This window comes from Gigantopelta aegis, chromosome 3 (genome assembly GCF_016097555.1).
Source record: "Gigantopelta aegis isolate Gae_Host chromosome 3, Gae_host_genome, whole genome shotgun sequence".
Classification (NCBI taxonomy): domain Eukaryota; kingdom Metazoa; phylum Mollusca; class Gastropoda; order Neomphalida; family Peltospiridae; genus Gigantopelta; species Gigantopelta aegis.
The window spans coordinates 41,473,518-41,500,632 of record NC_054701.1 but is presented as its reverse complement, the minus strand read 5'-3'; the positions used below and the strand labels follow the sequence as shown (position 1 = coordinate 41,500,632).

Sequence of the window (27,115 nt, the reverse complement as noted above, 5' to 3'; positions counted from 1 at the left end):
AATCCTGTACCTACCAGCCTGTAGTCTGATGGCTTAACCATTGTGCCACTGAGGCCGGTTTTCCCCCATAATCAACATGGTATCTTTTATATGCAGTTTCTTACAGGCAGGATACCACAGCTGTTGGTATACATCGTGGAGAATTGATTGGGACAGGAGATACATGTAAATCCCAACCAGAGAGTGGGTTCACCAAGGAAGTGTGATCTTGTGACCCAAGCATCACTTTACAACTGGCCATAGTATATGTTGTTCTATCTGTGGAAAAATGCATACTTGCTGCCAATATCAAAAAGCAGCAGATTTCTTCTGAAGATTAGGCTCTTTGACCAACAGCCTATGATTAATTATATAATGCTCTAGTAGTGTTCTTAAAACAACTTTACTTTGAATGCCAAAAACTTCCCATTATTAGACATCATTAATCAGATTTCTTGATCTTGTATAACAATTTCTAATAATATCAAAAACTCCAAATGAAAACAAACACGGTCAGGTGGTATCAAAAGATCTTTTAATTTTGAGTAGTATAGTCTCCATATATAAACATTTATCTTCACATAATAAACGGCACTCAAAATGGTGTAATACATGTGTTTCCCTCCCCCTAATTTCGAAACCCATTCAGTGAATGCTGTCGAGATTAAATGAAAGATGGAGAGAACCAAATTTTCAATACCTGAGGAAAGTCGAAGGCATGTGTCATTTTATGTGACATTTTCTAATTTATTCAAACTGATTCCACCTAAGAATGTAACACATGAAACAACCAGCGAACATGCGGCATACCATCTTAACAGAAAACATGAGCAGATAGCACTTGCTGCCCATCAATCATCTGTTTGTAAAGTGCCCTTTAAGCAAAAATGGTGAAGTTTGAGAATAATTTTAAAGATATTTTAGCTTTATACATACACATGTACATGTATACTGAGAGATGCAAACTTAAGGCTAATAAAAGAAGCCATTGATACTGGACACAGGATGCATCTATTGGGTGAACAGGAACACCACGAGTCAATACGGCACACACAACACCACCATATGAAACACACAGATATGCTCTTTTCGCATTTGAAGCATTTGACACTGTACTGTGCTGGAAACCGATGCATTTCATGCAGTGTGAAATGGTTAAGTGGAATCAAGCCTTTACAGATGCATTCTAGTCTGCTGGTTTTTTCTGTTGCAGTATCACCACTACAATAAATTATCTCTCCTATCAGCACCAATTAAATTAATTATTCAACAATGTGCCTAAGTGTACGTGGTTGCTCAAATCTTTTTCCTTTCCTTAATGAGTCATAATAATGTCTCTTTCAACAAGACTTTGCAAAAGACTTTTTAGCCATAATACTGTATAATACAGATATTAGAAGTAGCCCAAACTAAGCACGGGGAAGTTTAAATGGGATAGGACTGCCGTACACTGGGCTTTCCCCCCAAAAATATAACCCCTAGGGTTCAAATTTTATCACAGCAACAATGGCAAATGCTGTGGTTGTGCTCTGAAAATCGGACATTATCAATGGCAATAAAAATGCTGTGGTAACCTACCTGGTTTATATTTCCTCCTTTATATTCAGGTGAACCGTTAAAAAATGCACCATATTTTCTTAATAGAAACCGCACAACCTTTCTTTTTAGTTAATCTTACGGGACATTCAAAATTCCATAGCACCAAAACTACCCCCACCTGCTACAGACACTGGTCGGGCTTCTGGTGCTCCCTTGCACCTGCCATTTCAGGCGGTCTCCTCTCCCACCCAGCCCAACCCTTTTCCTGTCCTGGACGGAGCAGCCAGCATATGCGCCCACGACAGGCATGCGCTACAATAGCTTGCTCTGAATGTGCACGTAAAACCCTATGACCTGACTTGACCTGACCTGACCTGATCTACCTGGTTTGCCACTACCGTTCCCATACATTCTATATTGTATCAGTAAGAAATAGTAAAATTGACATTGCCATGATCAAAGGTATATGTATCCAACAAATTGCATAGGTTAGAACCCAAGGCACCAGAGTGAAATAATTTTTGTCCGAGAAAATGTGACAGAAATATAGCTATTAAGTAAATAGCCTTGGTGCCTCTCCAACTTACCTTGGTTCCCTAATTTCTGTTATTAAACCGAAAGCAACACTTTCCATGCCTACCAAATATTACAATTCGATCCCTGATTGTGTGCAGATAGCCATGCACCCCTCATTAGCCGGGGGTGTTTACATGGCTTCCATGTTCTTAGCCACTTCTGGAAGGGTTTGACAAATCCACTAAACCTCGGTCCCGGCTAGTGAATTTTTGTCGGGGCTAGTGGAAATATCAACTGTATTACCATAATATATAGGCACTAGCCAAAGCTTCTGTTGGGCTATAGTGACTTTGTTAAATATTTGTCGAAACACTGCTTCTGGGTTCTTTTATGGAATTCATCTTTGTACACAGTATTTAGCTTGATGTCAAACTGGACTTGAGAACAAAATTATCCTTGTGAAATATGGCATCTGGTAAGTGCAAAGAAGAAGTCGGCAGTACAAATCAAAAGAGAAGAAGCAAATTGACCAATTGAAAACTGTTAAAAAAGGCTTAGCATCTTATATTATAGATAATTAATACTTGACAATGTGTTATATGTAGTACATGTACAAACCATCAAAGACATGACTTTTACATACACCAGAAAAACATACATTTGTAAAGTAAGTCAAAAGACATACTGTAAAAAAAATGCAGACTGTGAAAATGACTTTGTAACTGTCATATATACATATATTATGTAATACATATAATATTATGTGAAAATGTTTGGGCATCAATCTGGATTTCAACATTTTAAAATTTACACACTTACTGAAAGGTTTGAATAAGGTTAGCATTATAGAAGTATAAATACATAATATATGTATATGAAAATCATCGGTGCACATTCTTTTACAGAAAATGCATGCATACGCACAAAAACACCAGTCGAGATTTTTTCCCCTTGGTTAATAGACTGTCTTGCAAGACAACAAATGTATCAGCAAGGCACAATCAGTTATCTGTTTTATTTTTAGAATTATCCATTTTATCTTACTTGCACCCACTTCACGTCATTCATCATCTGATTTTGGTTGTTATTTACATGAAAGAAAGAAAGAGCGACAGACACACACAGAAAGAGAGGGAGAAAGAGAGAGGCAGACAGTCAGTCATAGATTTAGAAATAGGCATATTAGATCATTAAGAAATATTTACAGGATAACAAATGAAAACCCCCCACATCAATGTATAATTGAAGACATATCATTATCTAAACATAAATCTGACATCAAATTATTTTCTGTGGTAAAATCTAAAGACTAAACATTTGCCAAGCCAAAGTTGAAAATATGAAGACCATTGAAGATAAATAGCTAAGTACAAATACGAAGTTGTTGAGTAAACTCTAGTCTAAATTTCTAGTCACTTCTAAGGTGATATCCAGTTCATCGCTGTCATAGCAACTTCAAAACCAAGGAAGCATGCCTGAAAGACAAAATTAAAGATTTGCTTAACTTACATATACTTTATGTTCATTATTTTGAAATGCTTGAAATCATTCTATTTTGAAATGCTTGAAATCATTATTTTTGGAAATATTTTGAAATGCTTGAAATCATTCTATTTTGAAATGCTTGAAACCATTCTTATTTTGAAATGCCTAAAATCATTTTGACAAATCAAAAACGAGGCTAAATACTTGTAAATAAATCATTGCCACAGATGTAAGCTTTTTTTTCAAATCTTGAAATATAGTTTTACACATACAACTAATAACAGTTAATTACCACCATCTAATAACATGTAAGGGGCCATACACTGTTTAACATGTAGCTATAGCTATACATAATAAGGATTATAAATAGAGCTGAAAGGCGTATCAAGGCTTTCCCAAATAGCAAAAAAGGTATTTTAAAATTATATTACACCCATCGCATAACTTGTTTGTGAATGTGAAGGGACTCCAAGCGTTACATAATATTTGGGGGGGGGGGGGGGGGGGGAACTGTATGGTCTAGCTATTATAATAAGTCATAAAGGTGTGAGGGAGGGTGTCCTATTTTAACAAAAATAGCAAATTAGGTAATATAAATAGCACACCTATGACATGACTTGTTTGTGAATGTGGGGGGTTTCCAATGTCATGTAGTCTCATGTCAATGTAAACCAACAGATCAACAAGGTGTTACGTGAGCCGTGACAATGACCAAGATAATATCTTGACGAATGTCGCATGACTTTGTTTATAAAATTAGATCACGTCCAAAATATCACAGTGACTTTGACTTCTCACTATTGCAAATAATTTGGCAAATTCATCACTCTTTTAGTGGGGAAAAAAACACCACCATTTTACTGGCTAGATTAGGGCCTCAAAAATGTCAGTAAAATAATTAGAATGTTATCAGTAACTATAATGAGTTATGGCGTTATCACAATTCTAAAAATTGTTATCAACACCGAACATGTCATCACATTAGTTAAATAATTTATACTAATTGCTCAATGAACGCAATAAGACTTGAGTTAGATTTTTTTTTAAATAAAGCTAAACTGATAAACCAAAATAATAGAAAATGTGAGTGTGACATGATTGCACACTTCACCCAATGATATATAAATCATATCTGACCAAAAACATAAAAACGGAGAAAAACATTTGAGTGTTTGATACATAATAAACGATTCTAGCCAATGATTGGCTTTTGGGGACATTTGGATCAGTTCATGGTAATAGAGGGAAATGGGTCTGGTGTGTATGGTACCAGTCGAAAATGAAAAGCACTGAATTGAATGTGACAAAACACACCACATCTGTACTGGCACGAACTACAAATCTAGCAACAGATGACATTGAACATGCACTATATTTTCACATTGCCAGACTGGCAGCTGCAGCCTGCGTAAGCTACATTTTAATTTTTTGTCTTAATAAACAACAGGAAAGATATATATTAATCTAAGTATGATAATTTTTGTTGGTATTTATATAAGAAAATATATCTAAAGATATGAAACTAGTTAATATACATGTATATTGAAAACTACATATAGTGACAGTTACAGACCCAGACATCAAAATACCCTAGACGTGGTGACTAGCCAGACACAGACCCAGACATCAAAATACCCCAGACGTGGTGACTAGCCAGACACAGACCCAGACATCAAAATACCCCAGACGTAGTGACTAGCCAGCCACAGACCCAAACATCAAAATACCCAAGTGGGAGCACCAGTACTCACTGATCCTTTATATACTTACTGCATTGGCAGGAAATGCTCGAATCATTACTGGAGTGATTCCTTTGTATAATGCCAATGGACCTTCCTCTTTCATTAAATGTGTAAATACATCTCGAATACCACTGTATTTACCATGAGGTGCTGGAATAAAAACATAAATATTCAATATTGAAGCAGTTTGACAGAAGAGACATTCCAAAAAATTGGTTCTATGCTCATTACTTTTATTATTTGTGTTTCATAAACTACAGTCACAATTACACATATTTAACAATTTAATTAACTCATTACTAAATATTATGGTATTACATGTGTCAGTATTTTAGTTACTCACAAAATTATATAATTAACAACTGTACTAAACAATATTTGAAATTAAATATCATTTTAGATAACTAAAACTCATCATATGGTTTATCAAGTTCTGTATATGGAAAGACAATTGGAGAAGACTTGGATACCTTTTTGAAAGTGAGAAATCATAACCACATGTACATCATGGTTTATCAAGTTCTGTATATGCAAATACAATTGCTGAAGATTTAATATACCTGTTTAAAAGTGAGAAATCCTTATGACATCATGGTTTATCAAGTTCTGTATATGATAATTCAAATGGTGAAGACTTGGATACCTTTTTGAAAGTGAGAAATCATAACTACATCATGGTTTATCAAGTTCTATATATAAAAATGCAATTGGTAAAGACTTAACATATCTTTTTGAAAGCGAAATCCATATCACATGGTTTAAAATGATCATGTTCTGTATATGGAAATACAATTGGTGAAGATTTAGATACCTGTTTGAAAGTAAGATTTCAAAACATCCTGGGGCATGCAAACAAGCCAGTTAAATATTCCAGCAAAACCACCTGCAACCAGCGTCCGGCCAACACTCAGTTTTTCACGACTACAAACAAAGCAGAGGAAAGGAATGTCAGTTTAATGACACTTCAGCCCATTTTAAATAAACTATCATCATTATCATAACTGTAAAGCAAGGAATCCATGTATACGTAGTGTGTGCTGCATGAACAAGTTTATACAGAAATCAATTGAAGCACTTCCATACATACATGATGCATGCTGCGTAATGCGCAATAAGTTAATTCACGAAATCCTCTGTGATCATTCCAATACGCATTACGCATCACATGCACAATATGTACACATGGAAAGAAGTGTGTTTTATTTAACGACACACTCAACACATTTTATTTACGGTTATATGGCGTCAGACATATGGTTAAGGACCACACAGATTTTTTTAGAGGAAACCCACTGTCGCCACATAGGCTACTCTTTTATGACAGGCAGCAAGGGATCTTTTATTTGCACTTCCTACAGGCAGGATAGCACAAACCATGGCCTTTGTTGAACCAGTTATGGATCACTGGTCGGTGCAAGTGGTTTACACCTACCCATTGAGCCTTGCGGAGCACTCACTCAGGGTTTGGAGTCGATATCTGGATTAAAAATCCCATGCCTCGACTGGGATCCGAACCCAGTACCTACCAGCCTGTATACTGATGGCCTGCCACGACGCCACCGAGGCTGGTCTAATATGTACACATGGATTCCTAGCTTTAGATCGGCTATTGGATGTCAAACATTTGGTAATTCTTACATATAGTCTTAGAAAGGAAACCCACTACATTTTTCCATTAGTAGCAAGGGATCTTTTATATGAACCATCCCATAGACAGGATAGTACATACCACAGCCTTTGAGATACCAGTCGTGGTGCACTGGATGGAATGAGAAATAGCCCAATTGGCCCACCGACAAGGATCGATCCTAGATCAACTGCACATCAAGCGAGTGCTTTACCACTGAGCTACAATGTACGTACCGCCCTCACTTCAGGTATAAAGTGCTTACCTTTGACCCTCCGGTGTTAATTTCTGCTGAAACCATTCATATGTCATAAAGTACATCCCAGTGGCAGGGAGGTCCCTCAGCAGAGTGGCGACCGTGCCTCGGTACACTCCACGGATGCCTGCCTCTTTGTATAGCTGCTTTGCACAGTCAATGGGGCCGTTGTATTTCTTCTCACCAGACGCAGCTTGAATCTGAATAAAAAGGAGAGAAAAGAAATATTTGTTTAATAACACCTATTAAGCACATTTTAAACCATGGCTATTTGGTGTCTAACATATAATTATTTTAACATTAGTCAACAGAATGAATGAATGAATGAATGAATGAATGAATGAATGAATGAATGAATTAATTAATGAATTAATTAATTAATTAATTAATTAATTAATTAATCAATCAATTAATTAATTAATAATTAATTAATAAATGAATGAATGGAATGAATGAGCATTTAATGACACCCCAGCACAAAAATACACATCGGCTATTGAGTGTCAAACAAAGGTAATGATACAGAGAAAGACAGAAACCATGCTACTGCCACATAGGCTACTCCTTACAATGAAGCAACAAAGGATCTTTTATATCCACTTCCTCTTAGACTAAAGTCCAAACCATATTGTTAACAACTATGAAAAATTATTCTCCTACCTTTAATTACAGATAGATTTTACCCACATTGTGTCCAGACAGAAATGGTGAAAAAAACATTACAATGACACAAAGGAAATGAAAGGAAATGTTTTGTTTAACGACACACTCAACACATTTTATTTTCGGTTATATGGTGTCGGACATATGGTTAAGGACCACAAAGATATTGAAAGGAAACCCGCTTTCGCCACTTTATGGGCTACTCTTTTTGATTAGCAGCAAGGGATCTTTTTTATGCACCATCCCACTGTCAGGATAGCACATACCACAGCCTTTGATACACCTGTCGTGGTGCACTGGCTGGAACAAGAAATAGCCCAATGGGCCCACCGAAGGGAATCGATCCCAGACTGATCGCGCAGCAAGTGAGTGTTGTACCACTGAGCTATGTCCCACCCCAACAACGACACAAATTCCAAACACTAGATGATGTCACCTATATTGACTTTGCTAAAATCTCCTAGGACAAAAAGCATGCAATTTGTCACCATCTGCCATTTTACATTTTTTATGGAATACTCTTCAAGAGAGGTGGAAGCCTCCAAAGTATGTGACATAATTAATATGACATCATCATGACTGCCATTATATCATAACACATTATGACATTGTTAGATTATGTCATATTTTTTTCATCCCAAAATGGCAGCCAGCAAAATATTACATGCTTTTTGTCCTATGCGATCTTAGGTGACATAGTTACAGCGTTCGAAATAAGCACTTGTCCGTTTGTCCTGACAAGTAAAAATCTGCTCTGACAAACACAATGTACTGGTATCTCAATGGTTGTCCAGTGGACAAGTGAAAATGTTCAATGCAGTTTCATTTTGAGCAATCAAAAACATCATCCTTGTACTCAAATAAAACAAACCATTATTTGGACAAGTGAAAATATTGCCAAACAAGTAGATTTCACTATGTATTTATCGCATGAACTAGTAAAACATTCTGTTTATTTCGATCACTATAGTTATCATCTAGTATGTGGAATCTGTGTCATTGTAGTGGGGGTTTTCATGATTTCTGTCTGGACAAAATGTGGGGGAAATCTATTTGGTAAATAAAGGTAGGAGAGTAATTTATCATAGTTGTTAACAATGTGGTTAGAACTTTAGATGGTACATAACAATACCTTTTGAAGTACCAGTAAAAACAACTAATACCAGTGGAATTATTTATGTATTATGAAAGATAAATATCTGTGACAAACTCCCTCAAGAATTTTAAGAGGCAGTGATACAATAGGTTGAATAACAACTATGCAGCTAATCCCAGTGGAATTAATAAATATTATGAAAGGTATTTATCTATGTAACACTCCCTCAAACAATTTAATTTAGCAGGTGATACAATAGTCAATACGCTGGTAGATGGAACACATCTCTTTCTTTTCTTTCTCTGTACAAAAGTTCCTAAGCCTCTTAAGAAAAGTATAATTATCAGACAAAGTACAAAGAAAAACAACATGTAATCATTATAAACTGCTAATCCCCCCAATTTATATGTCCAGGCTGTACGTTATTCCAGTACAAAAGTACATGTCACATGTTAAAGTTTGGTAAATATATATTAATATTATTAATTTATTTTGGCGAGCCCGACTGAAAATGGCACCAACTAAATTAAATTGTAAATGCATAACCTGATATCCTATATATATATATTTCTTTTTATTGGTGCACTCGAAAATTAATTACCGTGTTGTATAAAGTTAAGTCCCGCTTTATTTTTAGAACATTTGGTCTTACCAACAAAATTTCTAAATTCTCCCCATCATCTCAACTGCTCCCCCCTCCCTTATCCCCTACCCCTTCCTGCCCCGGAACCACCCACTGGCTATGTCAGAGGCTGGACCCGTGGTAGGCGTGCCTGAACCTTTATTGGATATGGGCACGTAAATAAGAGTTCTAATTCCCATACAAAAGTAGGAGAGAACAATGAATGCCCTAATGCTCATTCAAACCACTGAATTCATCAACAGAATATAGTAATGGTTAACTTTATAATACAATTATTAGCTTTATATCATTTCTTCTCTCAATCTGGCAGTTCATCCTATCATTCAACTTCTTTTATTGTCCACATTCCAGTCCTCGTCTGTAATGGCTATATAAAAAAAAAAGGTTTGTTTTGTTTAACAACACCAGGGTTGAAAATTAGCAGCTGCCCGGTCACCCATGGTGACCTTTATTGGCTAAGGGCGACAAAGAATTTTAGAAAGGTAGTCCGTTAGGCAACCATCGATTTTAGGGTCTGGCGAGTATGGTACCAGTTAAACAAGAAAAGACACTGAAACTGAATCGAATGTGACAAAACACACCGCCTCTGTGTTGGGCTGGGTCTTTCTGAAAATAGAGCTCAAAACGTATCGAAGACATTGCCATATAGCTTCTGTTTTTTTGGGCTGGGTCTTTCTGATGAAGAGTCAAAACATATCGGCTTATTGAAATATATTTCTTTTTTAAATCTGGAAGTCGTCGGCTTATTGAAATGGACTGGATACGCCATAATTATCTAGTAGAGCTACTATTTGACAATTGTTATTCAATGTTATGGTAAAAAGGGACCATATTTAATTAGCTTACATTATTCTAGGACAAAAACTCACACTAACAACAGCGCATGCTTTATGCTTTGTAATATGATACATCTTATATTTGGATGTTTTTTGGGGGGGGGGGGGGGGGGGGGGGGTTTGTCACATATTTATTTTTCTTTCGATATTTTTTTTATTAATAGCCTACTAGCATTTACAATATCCAAATCAAACGTGTGCGTGCTTCGTCTGTGTGACAGGCACTCCTGAGGAAATGTTATCCCTCTTACATAGGCACAAAATCTATTTCATCCCTCTGCCATCGCCACAAAGAGGACTGCCACCCAGACTAGTTTTATATACTAAAGCACACGCAGTTCTACCGTTATTCTCTTTGTACTGCATTATTTTATTTTTTTTACTTCAGACGCAAAGCAAGTCAAGCTGCATACCTTGGCTGTTCTATCTTTTTGTCTTCACCCCTGTATTAAAATGAGATTTAATATGTATAATTTAATGGTAATTTGTAAAGAAACGTTTTTATTTATACTGAATTTCTTTTTTCAAAAAATGTTATTTGAGTTAAGAGTTTAACACTTTTTAACATGTTTTTATATGAATTTTAACTTTATTCATTATGAAGTTACATGCCAATTCATCGGTTTCCTTTTGAAGCAAATGGTCTACATACGATGAGCACATGGTTACTGTTCAACAAAGAACATTCTAGTTTTGAATTTGGCTGTGCAGTTAAAATTGGAGGGCTAGTTGAATTTGAGAAGGGCCAGTAAGATTTTTCTTCAACTGGCCCTGCTGGCGACCACACATTGATTAATCATCGGCTATTGAATGTCTAATATTTGGTCATTCTGACACATACATGTAGTCATCAAAGGGAAATGCACTTTCCCACAGACAGGAAAACACATACCACAGCTTTTGTCTAGTTGTATCGCACTGGGTGGAACGACAAAAAAAACCTGGCTATATCCATGACAAAGAACTGCAACTGCCCCATCTGCTTCTGCTATGGGCTTATATAGTCTGACCAGAGTTCTTCAGTGGTCACTTCTCACAGTATTAAGAGTTCTGCTAAAGCAATACATGTTCCCTACAGGGCCCAACAAATGTTCTTATCTTCTAAGTTCAAGGGCCATAACTTTGTGAAAAATCGGTAAATCGCCACAAAAGTCAAACTTGATCTGTAACAGTACGTGATAAAGCTAAATACAAAACAAAATTGCAGCTCAGTATCTTTAGGCATTGTGGAAAATAAAGTCTGGAAAACTGTATGTGGGACAGACAGATGGACAGAAACACATACTGACGGAACCTATAGTCCCCTCTAGTTGGACTGGTAGGGCACTAAAAAGATAGTGCAACCACTCACTATACTTCGCTATTACTGGCGTTCATAAGGTAGTGCCATGGGCCAGACCACATTAATTCATTAAGATTATTACCTGCAAGAGACACTTGATTCTTTCACCTGGTGCCATGATAACGGTAGTAACACCACCAAAATACCCAGCAAAGCATACCAGCCTTGAAATTTTGAAGCATTTTAAAATGGTATAACTGCACAATAAAAAACAATGCCAACCACATTAAGTAATAATTTAATATAAAAGTCTATGTCAGCATTTTAATATGTCAACCACATTCCAACCACATTAAATTATAAAAGGCATTTTGTACCACAGATGAAAAAAATGACAGCATGTTAATATGCCTACTACATTAATTCGTAATTTATGTAAGTTAAACAAAGTATTACATCTGATGACACAATACAATATTGATTATGTCCCTAATGTAATAATTTATTTCCATACCACCCATAATGTTTTTCAGTTATTAATGAGCCCATAATTTTTAATTTTGTCAAAAAAAATTGAATTAGGTGGCAATTTTCGGGTAATTCAAAATCTTGTAAATTGCAGAGTAACGATGTGCATTTTTTTTTTTTTTAATCTGGTAGCCTGGCGGACTACCAGGTTTAGACTTCTGGTAGCCAGAGTGATAAATTGGTGCCAAAAATGCCGGGCTACTGGTAAGGTCAAGCCCTGATATGCTGGGGGATTTTAGGGACCCTCCTTGAAGACAGCTATATGACTGAGAAATTGAGAGAGGTTGCAGTGTTCGAGATTAACATTTTTAGGCAGTATCCCAGTTGGATAGTAACATTTTAAAATCTGGTATCCCACCTGAGAATTTAATATCCCACTTATCTTCCGTCCAACAGAAAACACCTTTTTTTCATGATATGGAATTTACTACAAATGATTTATTTTTGAGCCAACTGATTTGTAAGTTATACAGAAAAATAGTATTGTTTTGCTATTTCCAAACCACTTTTACTTTTTTCTTGCGTCAAACCAAACTGAAATTATTTACAAAAACATTTTTATAGAATGATGGGACGGACTATAAATGAAATTCATAAATAACATCATAACAAACTTGGACGACACTGTTCTCGTTCCCGATCTGTTGCTACGCTGCAATCGAAATCGCGGAATTCGTGAAATTCGCAATCAAACAGAATCAGCCAAATGATTTGCTGCATCTATTTTTGAGTAATACTGACATAAATTAATATTTAGCAGTAATCTATAATGTGTGTCTGACATTACTAATGATAAACCTACCTTTATCAATTTTCTGCAGATGTGGAATCAATATCTCAAACACATTTGAAGGGAGGAAACATCCAACAAAAACAATAGTGACTTAGCAGTTTCCAGTGTATTGCTACCCCGTTATTGCTCCAGTGTAGCATTAGACTGGGTACGAGTTGGGGGAGATACTGTTACGGCATAGCATTGGATTGAGTACAAGCTCGAAAATATTGTTACTTAACTTCACCAATAAATGAAGACTTTCATTGTTTCAGCGAAAAATAAAAATGCAGGATTAAAAAACACCCAACAACATTATACTAGGGTATCCCGATGGGATACTGGGTTATTGAAGTCTGGTATCCAAAATTAAAGTCTGGTATCCCCGGGATATCGGGATACCATTAATCTCGAACACTGGATTGCTAAGCAAAATCGCTATATGACTGAGAAATTGAGAGAGGTTGCTAAGCAAAATCGATCATAATTCTGCATAAATTTTTCAGGATTAGTTTTGGGTGACCAGAAAATTTCGCCAAATTATTTATTAAACCTCAAAAATGGTTAAAACCCAGTTATTTTGTAACAAAATATCAATAATTACATGAAATTATTTTGCCAAATGAAAATTAAATTTGCCAATTGTTCTTAAAATTTGCCATCAGCGAATTTGGAATGTGTCAGAGCTAGCCCTGCTTTTAAAACATATTAAAATTGTAAATTTTATCTTACGTCAATTCCTTGCCTTCTTTCTGTTGCAATCTTTTCCCAACACCAAAGCCAAAGAAGCAAATAGCAAACATTGGGGCAACTCCAATGATTGGGGCTCCCATACCTTTGTATAGGCCAAAAAATCCCTGGAAAAGAAAATATTGTATCAACGGATGACGAATGATTTGTCCACTATATACTTCATCCATATGTAAAAATAACTGTTGGATGATTCACCTACTGGATTACCATATATTTAGTTCCATTTGTGAGTATGGTAGGTTTCACCAAGAGCCCACTTTCGGCCAACTAAATCAAATCAACCAAATACATGTAGCGCTAATTAATTTTTGATGAACCGTTCCAAATTATGTTTCAAATTCCTCATGAAATTACACAAACCATTTCCTTTTGGACCTAATCCTATAGGACATGTGCAAATGCAATAGCACAAAAAATCACCACCATGGGGTGCATCAGCAAGGACTTGAAATCATACATGGAGAATTCAATTCTACATCAAATCATCAAGCTGACCCTGCCGGAGGATTACCAAGCGATACTGCGGGGAGAATGCTACATAGACCTGGCGAAGTTCTTTCTGAAGTTCCGAGCCGATCACCCCATCACCTCGCCTTGAGTTCCGCCGCCAACCTATCCTAGGACAGGTAACCTCCATTTTTGGGCTTAGTCGGACTTAACATTTTTTGGCCGTGATTAAAAATTTTATGTTTATTTTTTTGTAAACAATCCGATGCACAGGCGTGCGCAAAAACCTTCGTGGTATATGTGCACGTTAAAACATATCCGCTCCGCACGATCTTCAAAGAAAGAAAAAAGAAAGAAATGTTTTATTTAACGACGCACTCCTTAATTTTGCGATTGTTATAATTTTATTATATGTTAATTTTTCATTTTTCCTTAATTTTGCGATTGTTATAATTTTATTATATGTTAATTAAAAAAAAAAATTACGATCCCCCTCCAAACCTCCCCCAAAGTTCCCTTGGCATTCCATCTCATGTCACTGGGGTTCCCCCTAAATGGATTTTCTGGATCCGCAACTGTATATATGTATGAATGTTTCAAGAAGTGGGGAGGAGTACCAGATACAGTTCTGTACACTTACCAGTAGGTACAGACCCTAGGTTCTCAGGAATGTAAAAAACAAATTGCTTCACTTGAAATTAATTTTGAGCCACATTAAGTCGGTCAAAATGTATAACGTAAACAAAAAGGTGTAAGCAATGCATAAGTTAATGTGTACTTAACTAGAGTCAGTTACTTTTAATATTTGTTTTTGGCGTGTCAAATAATATATGCATAAATACCTCTTTCCTAATGGTGATCATTGCACAGTCAAGTGTTCCCTTGTACAGTGTAGCTTGGCCCGGCAGAGGCTTCGGCATGGTCTGTAACAGGACCTTAAAACACAAACAAAAATAACTTTCTCAGGGCTAACTCTGGGTGAGCAAAACAATTAGACAAATTATCTTTAAATATGCAAAATCCACTGTTATTTAAAAAAACTAAACAAGTATTACATGAAATGTTTTCGCCAAATCAAAATAAAATTCGCCTAATTCCTGAAATTCGTAATTGGCGAATTTGGTGAGTGGCAGAGCTAGCCCTGTTTCTGATTCATCTAAATCAGAACTGCATCTCTGGGTGAGAAGTAATTTTCACTATATTATCTATGAAACTTCAAACTCCGGCCTTCGGTCTATATTTACTTTACTCCATAAAATAGCATATAGGTCTCATAGGTTTTATTTTACTTCAATCATTTAATAAAAAAATAAATACATAAACAAGGCATATTGGCAAGCAGTTGAACACAATGCAATCTAGTATGCACACACATGGGCGTACATAGGATTTTGAAAAGGGGGGTTCCAATACATAGGATTTTGAAAAGGGGGGTTCCAAAATAGATTGCAGAGATATTGGGCATATATTTCTATGTTGAGTAAATATAATAATGTCAGATATCAATGTCAGATATATTAAATTATAAAAAAAAGAAGCGATTTCGGGGGGAGGGGGGGGGGGTCGGTCGAACCCATCGACCCCCCCCACCACCACCCCCCACCCCCACCCCCCTATGTACGCCCATGACACATATATCAGGCCTCACAAGAGGTAAAAATCATAGAGCGAAGTCACTTCTCTCTCAAACTTTAGAGAGTTGTGGAGTTGTTAGGTTTTTTGGTAATCACCTTTCCACATGTCGCCTTCTTTAGAAATAATTAAATGTAATTGAAAAGCACTAATTCAACTGTTTAGAATTCATTCTCTCACAAGTTTGTCTTCTCATGCAGAGTATTGTCCTAGTAGATTAATCTACCACAGTCAAGCTTAGATTATCCAGAGGCAATTTCATTTCAACTTATTTTCGTGCTTATATCCAGTTAAGGTTCAAGCACACTGTTCTGGGCACACACCTCAGCTATCCGGGCTGTCTGTCCAGGACAGTGGGTTAGTTGTTAGTTGGTTAGTGTGAGAGAAGAGGTGTAGTGATCTTACACCTACCCAATGAGCCCTTAAGAACTCGCTCTGGGTTGGAGCCGGTACCGGGCTGCGAACCCTGTACCTACCAGCCTGTAGTCCGATGGCTTAACCACTACACCACCGAGGCGTTTAAATGTATTCCACAGTCACAGTTTCTTAATTAATACACTGTGGAGTTGTCAGACTGAATGGGTACTATTATTTTTAATAGTGTCCGTGAAGGTGTGAAAATTACGTATCTGCTGCACCTTGTCATTGTTGTTTATAACAAAAAATGTTTAAAGAATTTACTGTGGCCGCTTAACACGGGCACTTTATTGACTTGGGATCTAGTTTAAGTGGTCACTAGCTGGGTGTGTAGGACAGGTCACCACTTATTATGAAGGAAGGAAGGAAATATTTTATTTAATGATGCACTCAACACATTTTATTTACAGTTATATGGCATCAGACATGGGCCATTCCATGGTAATTATTTAAGCCAGGACGTGACATTCTGACTCTTATGAATCATAAGAGTCAGAATGTCACATCCTGGCAGTCTGACTGTCGTTTGTGGTTTGCCGACCAATGGCCGCACAGGCGACGAATCGAGCATATATACTTTTGACGTTCTCCGTTCATAGCGAACACACGAATTTTTTAAAAGTGCAGTTGAACTTGTATTTCATATTTGTGCATGGTATTATTATATGGTAACCAGACACTGTAACTTTAAATTAAACAAACATATAACGTCGTGATTTGCAACACAAGTTACAGTATCAGAGATCGCTACACAATTTTTTTTTAAATTAAACAGTAGTTACTAATCAATTTTCAATAGACAAGAAATACCACTGATCAAGATTTTGAAAACAAGATGTTCCCTGGAATGATAAGATACGAAATCTTGACAAGATTGTTGTTTTTTGTTTGTTTTTTAATTTTATTGCTTTATTTTGCTTGGGGGGGTTTTCTGTTTGTTTCCAAACAAGCTGATATTTCTTTTTCAATTATTTAAATACAGAATTATTAATTTAAAGTTACAGTGTCTGGTTACCATATAATAATATCATGCACAAATATGAAATACAAGTTCAACTGCACTTTTTAAAAATTCGTGTGTGTTCGCTATGAATGGAGAACGTCAAAAGTATACGCTCGATTCGTCGCCTTGTGCGGCCATTGCTCGGCAAACCACAAACGACAGCCTGTTATCAGTTTCAGTTAACAGGTGCGTTTGCGGATTTGAAATTGTAGGGTTCATCTCAAAAAATGAAATGAGAATTCTTGCGCTGTACAAAGAACGTTCGGCTGAGGATACGTACTATTCTTTCATTAAAACCGGTTTTCATCTTGACAACGTACTATCGACAATCGTACCTTCCTATTTAAGAATTAAAGTTACATTCTCTGGGTACCATATTATAACGTACAAATACGAAATACAAGCTCAAATGCACTTTTAAAAAACTCGTGCATGTTCGCTATGAACGGAGATCGTCAAAAGTATACGCTTGATTCGTCGCCTGTGCCGCCATAACTCGGCAAAGCACAAACGACAACCTGTTGTCAGTTTCAGTTAACACGTGCGTTTGCCGATTTCAAATTGTAGGGTTCGTCTCAAAAAATTAAAAGAGAAATCTTGCGCTGTACGAAGAACGTTCGGTTGAGGATACGGTACTAGAGTTTGATCTTGACAACGTATTATCGACAATCGTACCTTCCGGTTTCAGAATTAATATTTTATAAAGTGTTAGTAGAACCTTCAAAGTTTAGTTTGAATACTAGTAACACATTAATCATGTATATATTTTTTTAAATAAAATATACTAAAGTAGACAATGAACGTTTTCACTTCTTAATTTTACGTGTTAGAATCGACAAATTCAAATAAATATTCTTTCGTTTGGAAAGGGTAAAGTTGGGGGGGGGGGGGGTGTTTAACGACATCAAAGTTAGAGCATATTGATTTAATAAACATCCGACGCCATACAACCGTAAATAAAATGTGCTGAGTGCGTCGTTAAATAAAACATATCCTATCCTTCCTTCCATCTGCTGTTGGATGTCTAACATTTGGTAATTTTGACATATAATCTTAGAGAGGAATCGGGTGCATGTGCAAGGGGAGGGTATTGGAGGTCGAAACCCTTACTTGCCCAAGCTTAATAAAAAATGAAATGTATTTTCTGGGGGAGCATGGCCCCATATAAACTTCGCTCAACAGTCTATAACCCCAACCCCGCTGAAATCCCTGCACACGCGCCTTGGAAACCCGCTACATTTTTGTTTAGCAAGGGATCGTTTATATGTATCATTCCACAGACAGGATATCACATACCATGGTCTTTTATATACCTGCCGATGGGGATCGATCCTAGACTGACCGCGCATTTCCAAAAAAACACCTTTTTAGGTCTAAGTGTGGCCGAGTGCATAAAGCACCCTCACACAAAAACTACACTGTAAGTTCGATCTCGATTATATTCTTTAATCCATGATGATAACATATAGACAATGTATATGATCTGGAGAGTTGGCCCCAAACGTCTTTCTCTCTTGCTGGAAATTCTCCCTCTCTCTCTGTCTCTTTCTCAGTCTCTCAGTAAACTGCCTTTCACCCCAGTCATTCTGATAACATCACACACACCTGACCAATACTGGCAGACCATTACTGTCCTGGGTTCCTTAAGATAACCCCAGTGACAGTGTTTACCATATATTAATGTCCCAAGTGTCTTGGAGGAATTTCCCAAGTACCTTAAGTCTAAACAAAGAGAAATAAACCTCAGATGCCTTAGTGGTGTTTATGCACGTTTAGTATAACAACACGTTATGCTTTAGTTGAATCCCTCACAAACTCCCCTGCTTTACGTTTACGTCCTCGAAAACATTCATAAGGATTGTTAAACATGATGACATTCATGGACCTATTTTGTAAAACAACTATAATTGCTACTTTAAACTACAAATTTCTAAAACTACTTACGTTGTATTATAAAAGTACATATCATTTCAGGCACTGCCATGATCATAGCAATCTGCTGTTTGAAAACACATTACAAACCAGCTAGACTTATTACTGTTTTAACATGCTATATTCATCTTGTTTGGAATCCCACATTATTAGGTATCTCTGTGGCCCAAAGCACTACTGACCTCTCTAATTGCCTGTTGTATTAATGTAGCATTAAGTCTGATCAAAAGGTATTCTTTTGATAACATAGATGAAAAATCTTTCTTATCTATGACCTGCTTGTTAGTGGTTGCTGGCAGGTTATATGGGTTTCATGTCATGTCATGTCATAGGGTTTTACGTGCACATTCAAAGCAAGCTGTTGTAGCGCACGCCTGTCGTGGGCGCAAGAGCCGGCCTTGGCCGGCTCTTCCGTCCATGACAGGAAAGGTGGGGGGAGGGGAAGGAGGGACCGCCTGCACTGGCAAGTGCAAGGGAGCACCAGCAGCCCGATTGAATCGGTAGCAGGCGGGTGAGGGTGGTGGTGGTGCTATGGAATTTGAATGGATCCGTTAATGCCAAAGAGAAAGTGTTGCGCAATTTTGTTGAGGAAATTTTGGCGCAATTTTGAACGGTCGGTCGAAAGGTAAATGGCCGAGCTAATATAGGTTTTGATATTAGTGAATCGAGAGTAGCTCGTTAATTTTAGACCTTTACGATGCTGTGGTGTCTCCCTAGGTTGCCCATCGGGCCCTTATAAAGGGCCTGACCGCTTCGGGCAACGGGCAACTCTATTAACGTGCCCCTATCCACAAGGGTTCAGGCACGCCCGCCCCGGATCCAGCCTCTGACTTCTCCAGTGACTAAATTCGGGGCGGGTCTGACCGCTTATGGTCGAGGCATCACCAAGTACCAAGTTATTACCAGCAGCAAGTATTGGGGGTTTGGGTGGGGGAGGCCGATATTCTTTTGTTCAGCTTCCCCCGGGTGCATTGCAATTGTGTACTCCGAACGGTATTCTTTTGTCCGGTTACTTATTAGAGCACGTGCTGGGCCATTAAATGGGGGGCGGATGCATTGTTATCATTAGTCAATGCATCCTGTGTACTGTTGCAGTGAGCGTGTAGTCTGTATGTAAATCCTAGTTTGGTGTTAAGGTTGTACTTATTGTCTTACGTCCCTACTCTAGTGAATTCAACGGTCATCATGACCACCCATCCCCCTCCGTCTTTGTATAGCATTGAACACTAATGATGGAGGGGGAGTTAGACTAATCTGGCTATCTAATTTGAAGGGTGGAACCCTTATAGTGTAGGTATTGGTTTAAAAAGCCTAATGCTTGACATACTTAACTTTATTACCAATCAATGAAAGAAAGAAAGAAAAATAAAGAAAAATAGGGTTAAAGTATCTAGTAGCAGTTGTATAGTTGACAGCTAAGTAATTAAGAATGTTTTGATTCCCACCCCCTGAATAATTATTTTATAAAGAAATGAAATGATTGAGGCGAAATGAACGGTATCTATATGTTGGTAACTGTTAGTAATGTAGAATAATTTAGTAGGCTTACTTGGTTAGTCTTTTAAGTCAATCTTGTTTTTCCTGCTTGCTATTTCCTCAGTTGCCCTAGTTGACTTACCTTAGTCAATCATGGTTTCATGCATCAGTAATAAAGACATGGTGCGAGTGCAAAACACAATTGTGCAGTTTATTTACATGTGAGGTTCCTTGTTCGCGATTGGCTGGATTGGACCAGTGAGAATGCTGCAAGAGAAAGTGGTAATTAGTATATGGGTTTCGATTTTTACCTTTTCTTGTACGTCGAGACCGTCTCAGCGTGCCTCCTGGTACGTTTTGTGTATCAGTAGATGGTGCTACATCGTTTACCAACAGTTGATGTGGATCATCATACTCACTAGATGATGACACTAACTGTGTATCTAATGCGACTGACTGACGTTCAACATTCATGAAATTATCCTTCTGGTTGTATCTGACATAACTCTCTTTGATGTTTCTATTCCCGAGATATATAATAAAATCAATACTTACCTTGTTATCTCTAAGCACTTCATCATGTGAGCCTTCCTCGCCTCTGCCTCAATTCTGGTATGCTCCCCTGCTTTTTCATAGGCATAACTTAGCTTCTCTTCCTTCTGTCTTTCTAAATCTTACCTCCATGTAATGTGTTGACCGAGGCTCTTCTACCCTTGCCACCGATGACAAAATACCCACTCTAATTTTTTGTTTCAGCCAAATAGCTGTAGACCTTAAGTTTACAACTGGAACATGAAACGGTTCGTTTTGAACCCGAATTAGAGTTTATCACCATCAAATTCGCAGGTAAATATCCCGACTTTCCTTCTATTTGCTCCAACACAGTATAGCCAGGCCCACCCAAATTGTGCTCGTCAGTTTGACAGATAGCATCAATTACAGCAGCAGACTCAGCTGGAATGCAAACTGGATATTCTCCAGTAATTTTGACTGTACCTAAGACGCTTTTCGCCTGTTGGGCAGTCTGTAGACTGGTTATCCAGCTTTGATGTACCGACCTTTTAGTCAATTTCCTTAAGAAATTCTTACCGATGTCTTTAGCCAGCAATTCTCCACATTGGCTAATAACCTTCATCCCCAATATGTATGGTACTTGCTCCCTCCGTTGCCGTGTGGCTTGGTCTTTGGGTCTGTTCACAACCAAGATTCCTCTGTCAGGAACTAATTCGCCTAGTGCCTCGATACCCAGTTCAATATATCCACAGTAGGAAATATCCAGTCCACTGGCAGCCTTAAGCGAGAGCCATCCTTTTTTCACAAGGAGCTCAATACCAAGTGGATCAAAGATGTTGTTGAAGAAATCCTTTGTTATGGTAGTTACCATTGAACCAGTGTCTAAAAAACAATCAACGTGGACACCTCCCATGGATACTTGAACTATGGGGCAGTCAGCAACTGTTCTGGCAAATACTTGATCAGAAACAGTATCAGACCCGGATGAGCTAGTACGTTTCTCCTCTCCTGCCGGACTCACAGCAATAGAGGGTTGAAGTTTCCCGCCTGATCTTGCTGGTCTTCAACCAAACCTCGTCCTTTTGTAGTACCCCCAGGGTACTGACTTGTACCCCTTCTACTTGCAAGGCTGTGATGTAGAAATGCTCTTTCTACCTGCTCCCGAAAATCTCTAACTTTGAGACAATTGTCCGTTCCCTTAAATTGACTCACCTTTATCTCGTTTCCAATATAAAGTAAACGGGTCATTGGTTGAGTAGTCTTACCTTTGGCGCTGTTCTCAACTTGTTGTTTAGAACTCAGCAATTCCTCATTAAGCTGTCGAGTCATAGCCCTTTCTTCCTGTAAAGCAGCCTGTAACTGTGCCACTTGATCTTTTAGCTTTTTAGCCTTAGCCATCTTGCAAAGCTATTATAAATTCAAGTCAGCTGGGCATTCAATGATATGTTACAGGAAGCGAATCATGCAATGCTCATGCCAGAAGCCATTAATATATTTTCTATAAACTTAAACTTTTATTTAATATGTTTAATTTGTGGAGTTTTTTTCACAACTTAATTATTAATTTGATTGCAAATCTAGTTTAGCTTTAAATTAGTTATTACTTATTGTAATAAAGTAATAAAATAATTTATTCTACTAACTTTATTTTAGGTATCAGAACATAAGTGGTTAACTATTTGCATTCAGCTAACTAATTTTCAGGAGTCAGCGTATTAGGGGTTAACTCTGTGTTATTGTTAGATTACAACCGACCTCTCCAAGAACCTTTATTTTAAATTTATTTCCTCACCAGATACTCTTAATCGCCAACACCCAGGGTTGTTTATCTCTCGTGTTTAATTATGTCCTGGCTTCGGACCACCGCCGTCCACTAGTGTGTCCACACATGTAAACAAAGAACCGGTCATGTGAAATTCAACTCTGGACACCCAACTTGCAGCTGGCCATAAACTAGTTATAAGCCACGGCTCTTAAAGCGATAATGATTTGTAGAGAGATTCCTCAGACCACCACTTTTACAATTTTACCATTAATTCCCAGTTACTTATTTCAACTTTAGCTTACTTATTCAACTGTCAAAATAGTTTGATGCCAGTATAGTTCAGTTACAAGTATTTAACTATTAACACTGTACCTACCATAACATATCTCAATTCACATTCAACTTTTCAAAATCACCTACATTACGTTGTTTGTGGTCAATAATAACAACAATATACATTTATACATAAAAAACACAATAACTGAATCAGTCTGTTAGTTGAATGTTAATTATACTGATAGTGTCAATGTTTCTCCACGACACAATTGTAGCCTCAGTGATACATTTGGTCTCTCCACTACTGTTGTGTCAATGTTCTTTGATCTCCCCGTCATTCTACTCGTCTGGCAACTTAACAAATCCAGGCAACATCGCAACTCCGGAAAAAGTTCACACCTTTGAAAAAGTTCACACCTCTGTAAGTACTGGCTGTATAAGTCAGTTGTTAATGATTCCATCCTCGTAATGTTCAGTAATGTTTCTTCTCATTACAAGGATTGCCGGTACCGTTCATTTAATTACAGAATTGTTTTAAACAAATATATGTTGTAATCACGCAACATGGAATTTCGTTGCTTTCTTTCGTCTTCTAATATATACTGCTTACATCCACATACATACGCACGTCCAACATAACTGCCTTATTTTAACTGTTTATATGCATGAATTTTGCATCATTTTTCCTGATTTTTCCCCATCACCATTTATTATATCTTTGTATCTCTGTGCAAAATGCATAATTAATAATGTGTATAATATAATTTTCCTCGAAATATCCCTTCATCTCTTATGAACAATCTTCATTTCCCATCCATCTGCATTTCTAAGTATATAGTTCCACAACAGATTAAATACGTAAGTCTGTTAAAACAACTATATACACTTCTGTTGGTGTTACACTCTTGTAATATTTTGCACTTTTCTTTTGGAACTTAATCCTGTATTCACAATCCTGTTATTTGACAGTCTTGTCGATTCACTATTTTTATTTGACAATCCAGTTAGCTCACAATTTAGGTGGGTTTTTTCAATCTGTCAGTCCTGTCTGTTTACAATTCTGTAAAACTTTGACAGATGACAATCCTGTCGGCGACGCCATTTGTGGCCGAGTGCATAAAGCACCCTCACACAAAAACTACACAAGTTCGATCTCGATTATATTCTTTAATCCATGATGATAACATATAGACAATGTATATGATCTGGAGAGTTGGCCCCAAACGTCTTTCTCTCTTGCTGGATATTCTCCCTCTCTCTCTCTCTGTCTCTTTCTCAGTCTCTCAGTGAACTGCCTTTCACCTCAGTCATTCTGATAACATCACACACACCTGACCAATACTGGCAGACCATTACAATTTACTGTCCTGGGTTCCTTAAGATAACCCCAGTGACAGTGTTTACCATATATTAATGTCCCAAGTGTCTTGGAGGAATTTCCCAAGTACCTTAAGTCTAAACAAAGAGAAATAAACCTCAGACGCCTTAGTGGTGTTTATGCATGTTTAGTATAATAACACATTATGCTGGGTGCTTTAGTTGAATCCCTCACATAAGTAATAAATAAAAATAACACATAGTCTTGAAAAATGTTATGTAAATCGAACACAGTACCCTCTTCCTCTACCCCTAGATCGTTACGTAATTAGTAACACCCCCTTACATGTAACGCGTATGCCAACAGCTGGCCACTGTCAAAATTTCAAGGCAAATCCCCCACCCACCGACCGCTGTAAAGGCGTTGTACCATACCTCTATGAATATAAATATGTTTTGGAGATATGAGACGACCCCTCAATCAAGACAGTTAAATTTGTTCAGAAATTGCGAAATCTCATGTGATAACAATGAAAACCGAGATCTGTTGGAGCCCGTCAAAAGTGTCCCACTTTCGAAATACTGGCTTTGTTTTTGACCTGGATAAGCCAGCGTAGTGAAACCAATGCGGAGTGCGGCGTCATATATGCACCAAACGTAATTGGATTTTCTGTTCTATATGCTTAAATAATAAAAATATTCCGGATATTGCCGCTTTAATTTATTATAATTACAATTTGTTTTTTATTTTTTTCGATTTAAAATTCCCTTTGTAAAATATTTCTAATGGCCTACTGTCCGAACCAAAATGTTAACAACTACGAAAAATTGCTCTCCTGCCTTTATCTTTCGTCAGATTTTACTCACATTTTGTCCTGACAGAAATCTAGGAAAAACCATTGCAATGACACAGATTCCACATACTAGATGATAACCATGTCACCTATATCGACTTCGCTGAGATCGCATAGGGCAAAAAGCATGTAATTTTGTGCCGGCTGCCATTTTGACTTTTTATGGAATATTCTCCAAGAGGGGTGAAAGGATATGACTTAATCTAGCCACGTCATAACATGTTATGATATAAAAGTAAACGTGATGACGTCATATATATATATATTTTTTTAAATATACCACTAAATATCATTCATTTTATATTAATTATGTCACATACTTTGGAGGCTTATACCCCTCTTGAAGAGTATTAAAAAAAAAAAGAAGCAAAATGGCAGACGGCAGATAACTGCATGTATTTTGCCCTATGCTATCTCAGCAACGTCGATACTGGCGACATCGTTACAGTCTCATATGTGGAATCTGTGTTACTGTAATGTTTTTTTCACAAGGTGTGTGGACAAAATTTGGGGGAAATGTAACTGTGATTAAAGGTAGGAAAGTAATTTTTTGTAGTTGTTAACATTTTGGTTCGGACAGTAATCTTTGGTTTTGAATTTCCATACTATAAATATTTAATGTTGGTAATTGTTTTCTAGTTTCATTATTTATCATATCAAATATAATGACCCGTATTTGCTTTTTTAATTTGAGTATTTTTCTAACGTCGGTGCAACGTTGTGCCAACGTCTTCAAGCAGAAGTAAATTCAGCGCAAATGCTTCGATGCGGTATTTTTTTTTTTTACGATTTACACAAAACCTTGGTAATTTCACATATAAATCCATACATTTTCTGAAGCAGAAATTACTCATATCCATTAAGATTTTATATCATCTTCCCGAAATTAATGCTGGAAATATTTTCTGTTCAAACACAAACGGTTGGCTGATGAAAGGTGAAGGTCAGTGTTTTCCTCACGCGATCGCTAGATGGGGCAAGATCGGCCCGAACCAACCATTTGCCAACGTCGTGCCAATGGCGATAGTGCCGACGTTGGGCCAACGTAGTTGTGTTATCTGGGCATGATCATAAATAGACTTAGGTTTAGGGTTAGTGACAGTGCCAAAGGTACGTCCTTCCTCTTTTTAAAATAGTCTTTATTATTTTTATTTATTTATTTATTATTATTTTAGGGAAGTTGGCTATCCAGGCCCGTACGCGGGGGAGGGGGGGGGGGCGACGGGTGTGTACGCACCCCACCCCCCAAATTACTAAAGGTCCACTTTACTCTATTAAATTTAAATAACGTTACGTAATCCTTGTTTTGAGGGGCTATTTTTATGTTGATTGGTCCCATCATGAGCAATTCGCACCCACCCATTAAAAATCCTGCGTACGGGCCTGAGATCTAACAATATTTAATGGGTTATATGGTAGGGAGACCGGGGTTGGTTGTCACACGGGTTGGTTGTCACAATGGCCATATCTCGTCCATTAAACGGCGTAAGCGGACTAAGACAGCTAGGTATGTGGCTTGAAATGTTTGTATTCTGCCATATTTAAATTACAAAGAATTCACGGCATTTTTCTAAGATTTCAAAAGTTGAAATTTTTTTCGCTCTATATGTATTTTTTTTTAATTAATGTCATTATATTCTAGTTTTTACCAGTTGTACATTATATTTGAGATTAGTACAGTGTTAAACAGATATGAACGTCTGCTTCTTATGGTGTAAACTTATAACTAATAGACTAGTACATTGGTCTGACGGACAGTAATTATT

At 37.2% G+C, this 27,115-nt stretch overlaps 1 protein-coding gene across 1 annotated transcript in view; it reads right to left on the bottom strand.

Moving 5' to 3' along the window:
• Nucleotides 1–497: 497 nt before the first annotated feature.
• The window catches only part of LOC121368059 (mitochondrial carnitine/acylcarnitine carrier protein-like), a 29,598-nt gene continuing 2,980 nt past the window's right edge, over nucleotides 498–27,115 (bottom strand). Inside the window, 7 exon segments of the mRNA XM_041492583.1 lie at nucleotides 498–3,509; nucleotides 5,290–5,411; nucleotides 6,073–6,182; nucleotides 7,154–7,344; nucleotides 11,807–11,888; nucleotides 13,670–13,821; nucleotides 15,007–15,099. Of these exon segments, the coding sequence (XP_041348517.1) occupies nucleotides 3,453–3,509; nucleotides 5,290–5,411; nucleotides 6,073–6,182; nucleotides 7,154–7,344; nucleotides 11,807–11,888; nucleotides 13,670–13,821; nucleotides 15,007–15,099 (807 nt within the window). The 3' untranslated portion in view covers nucleotides 498–3,452.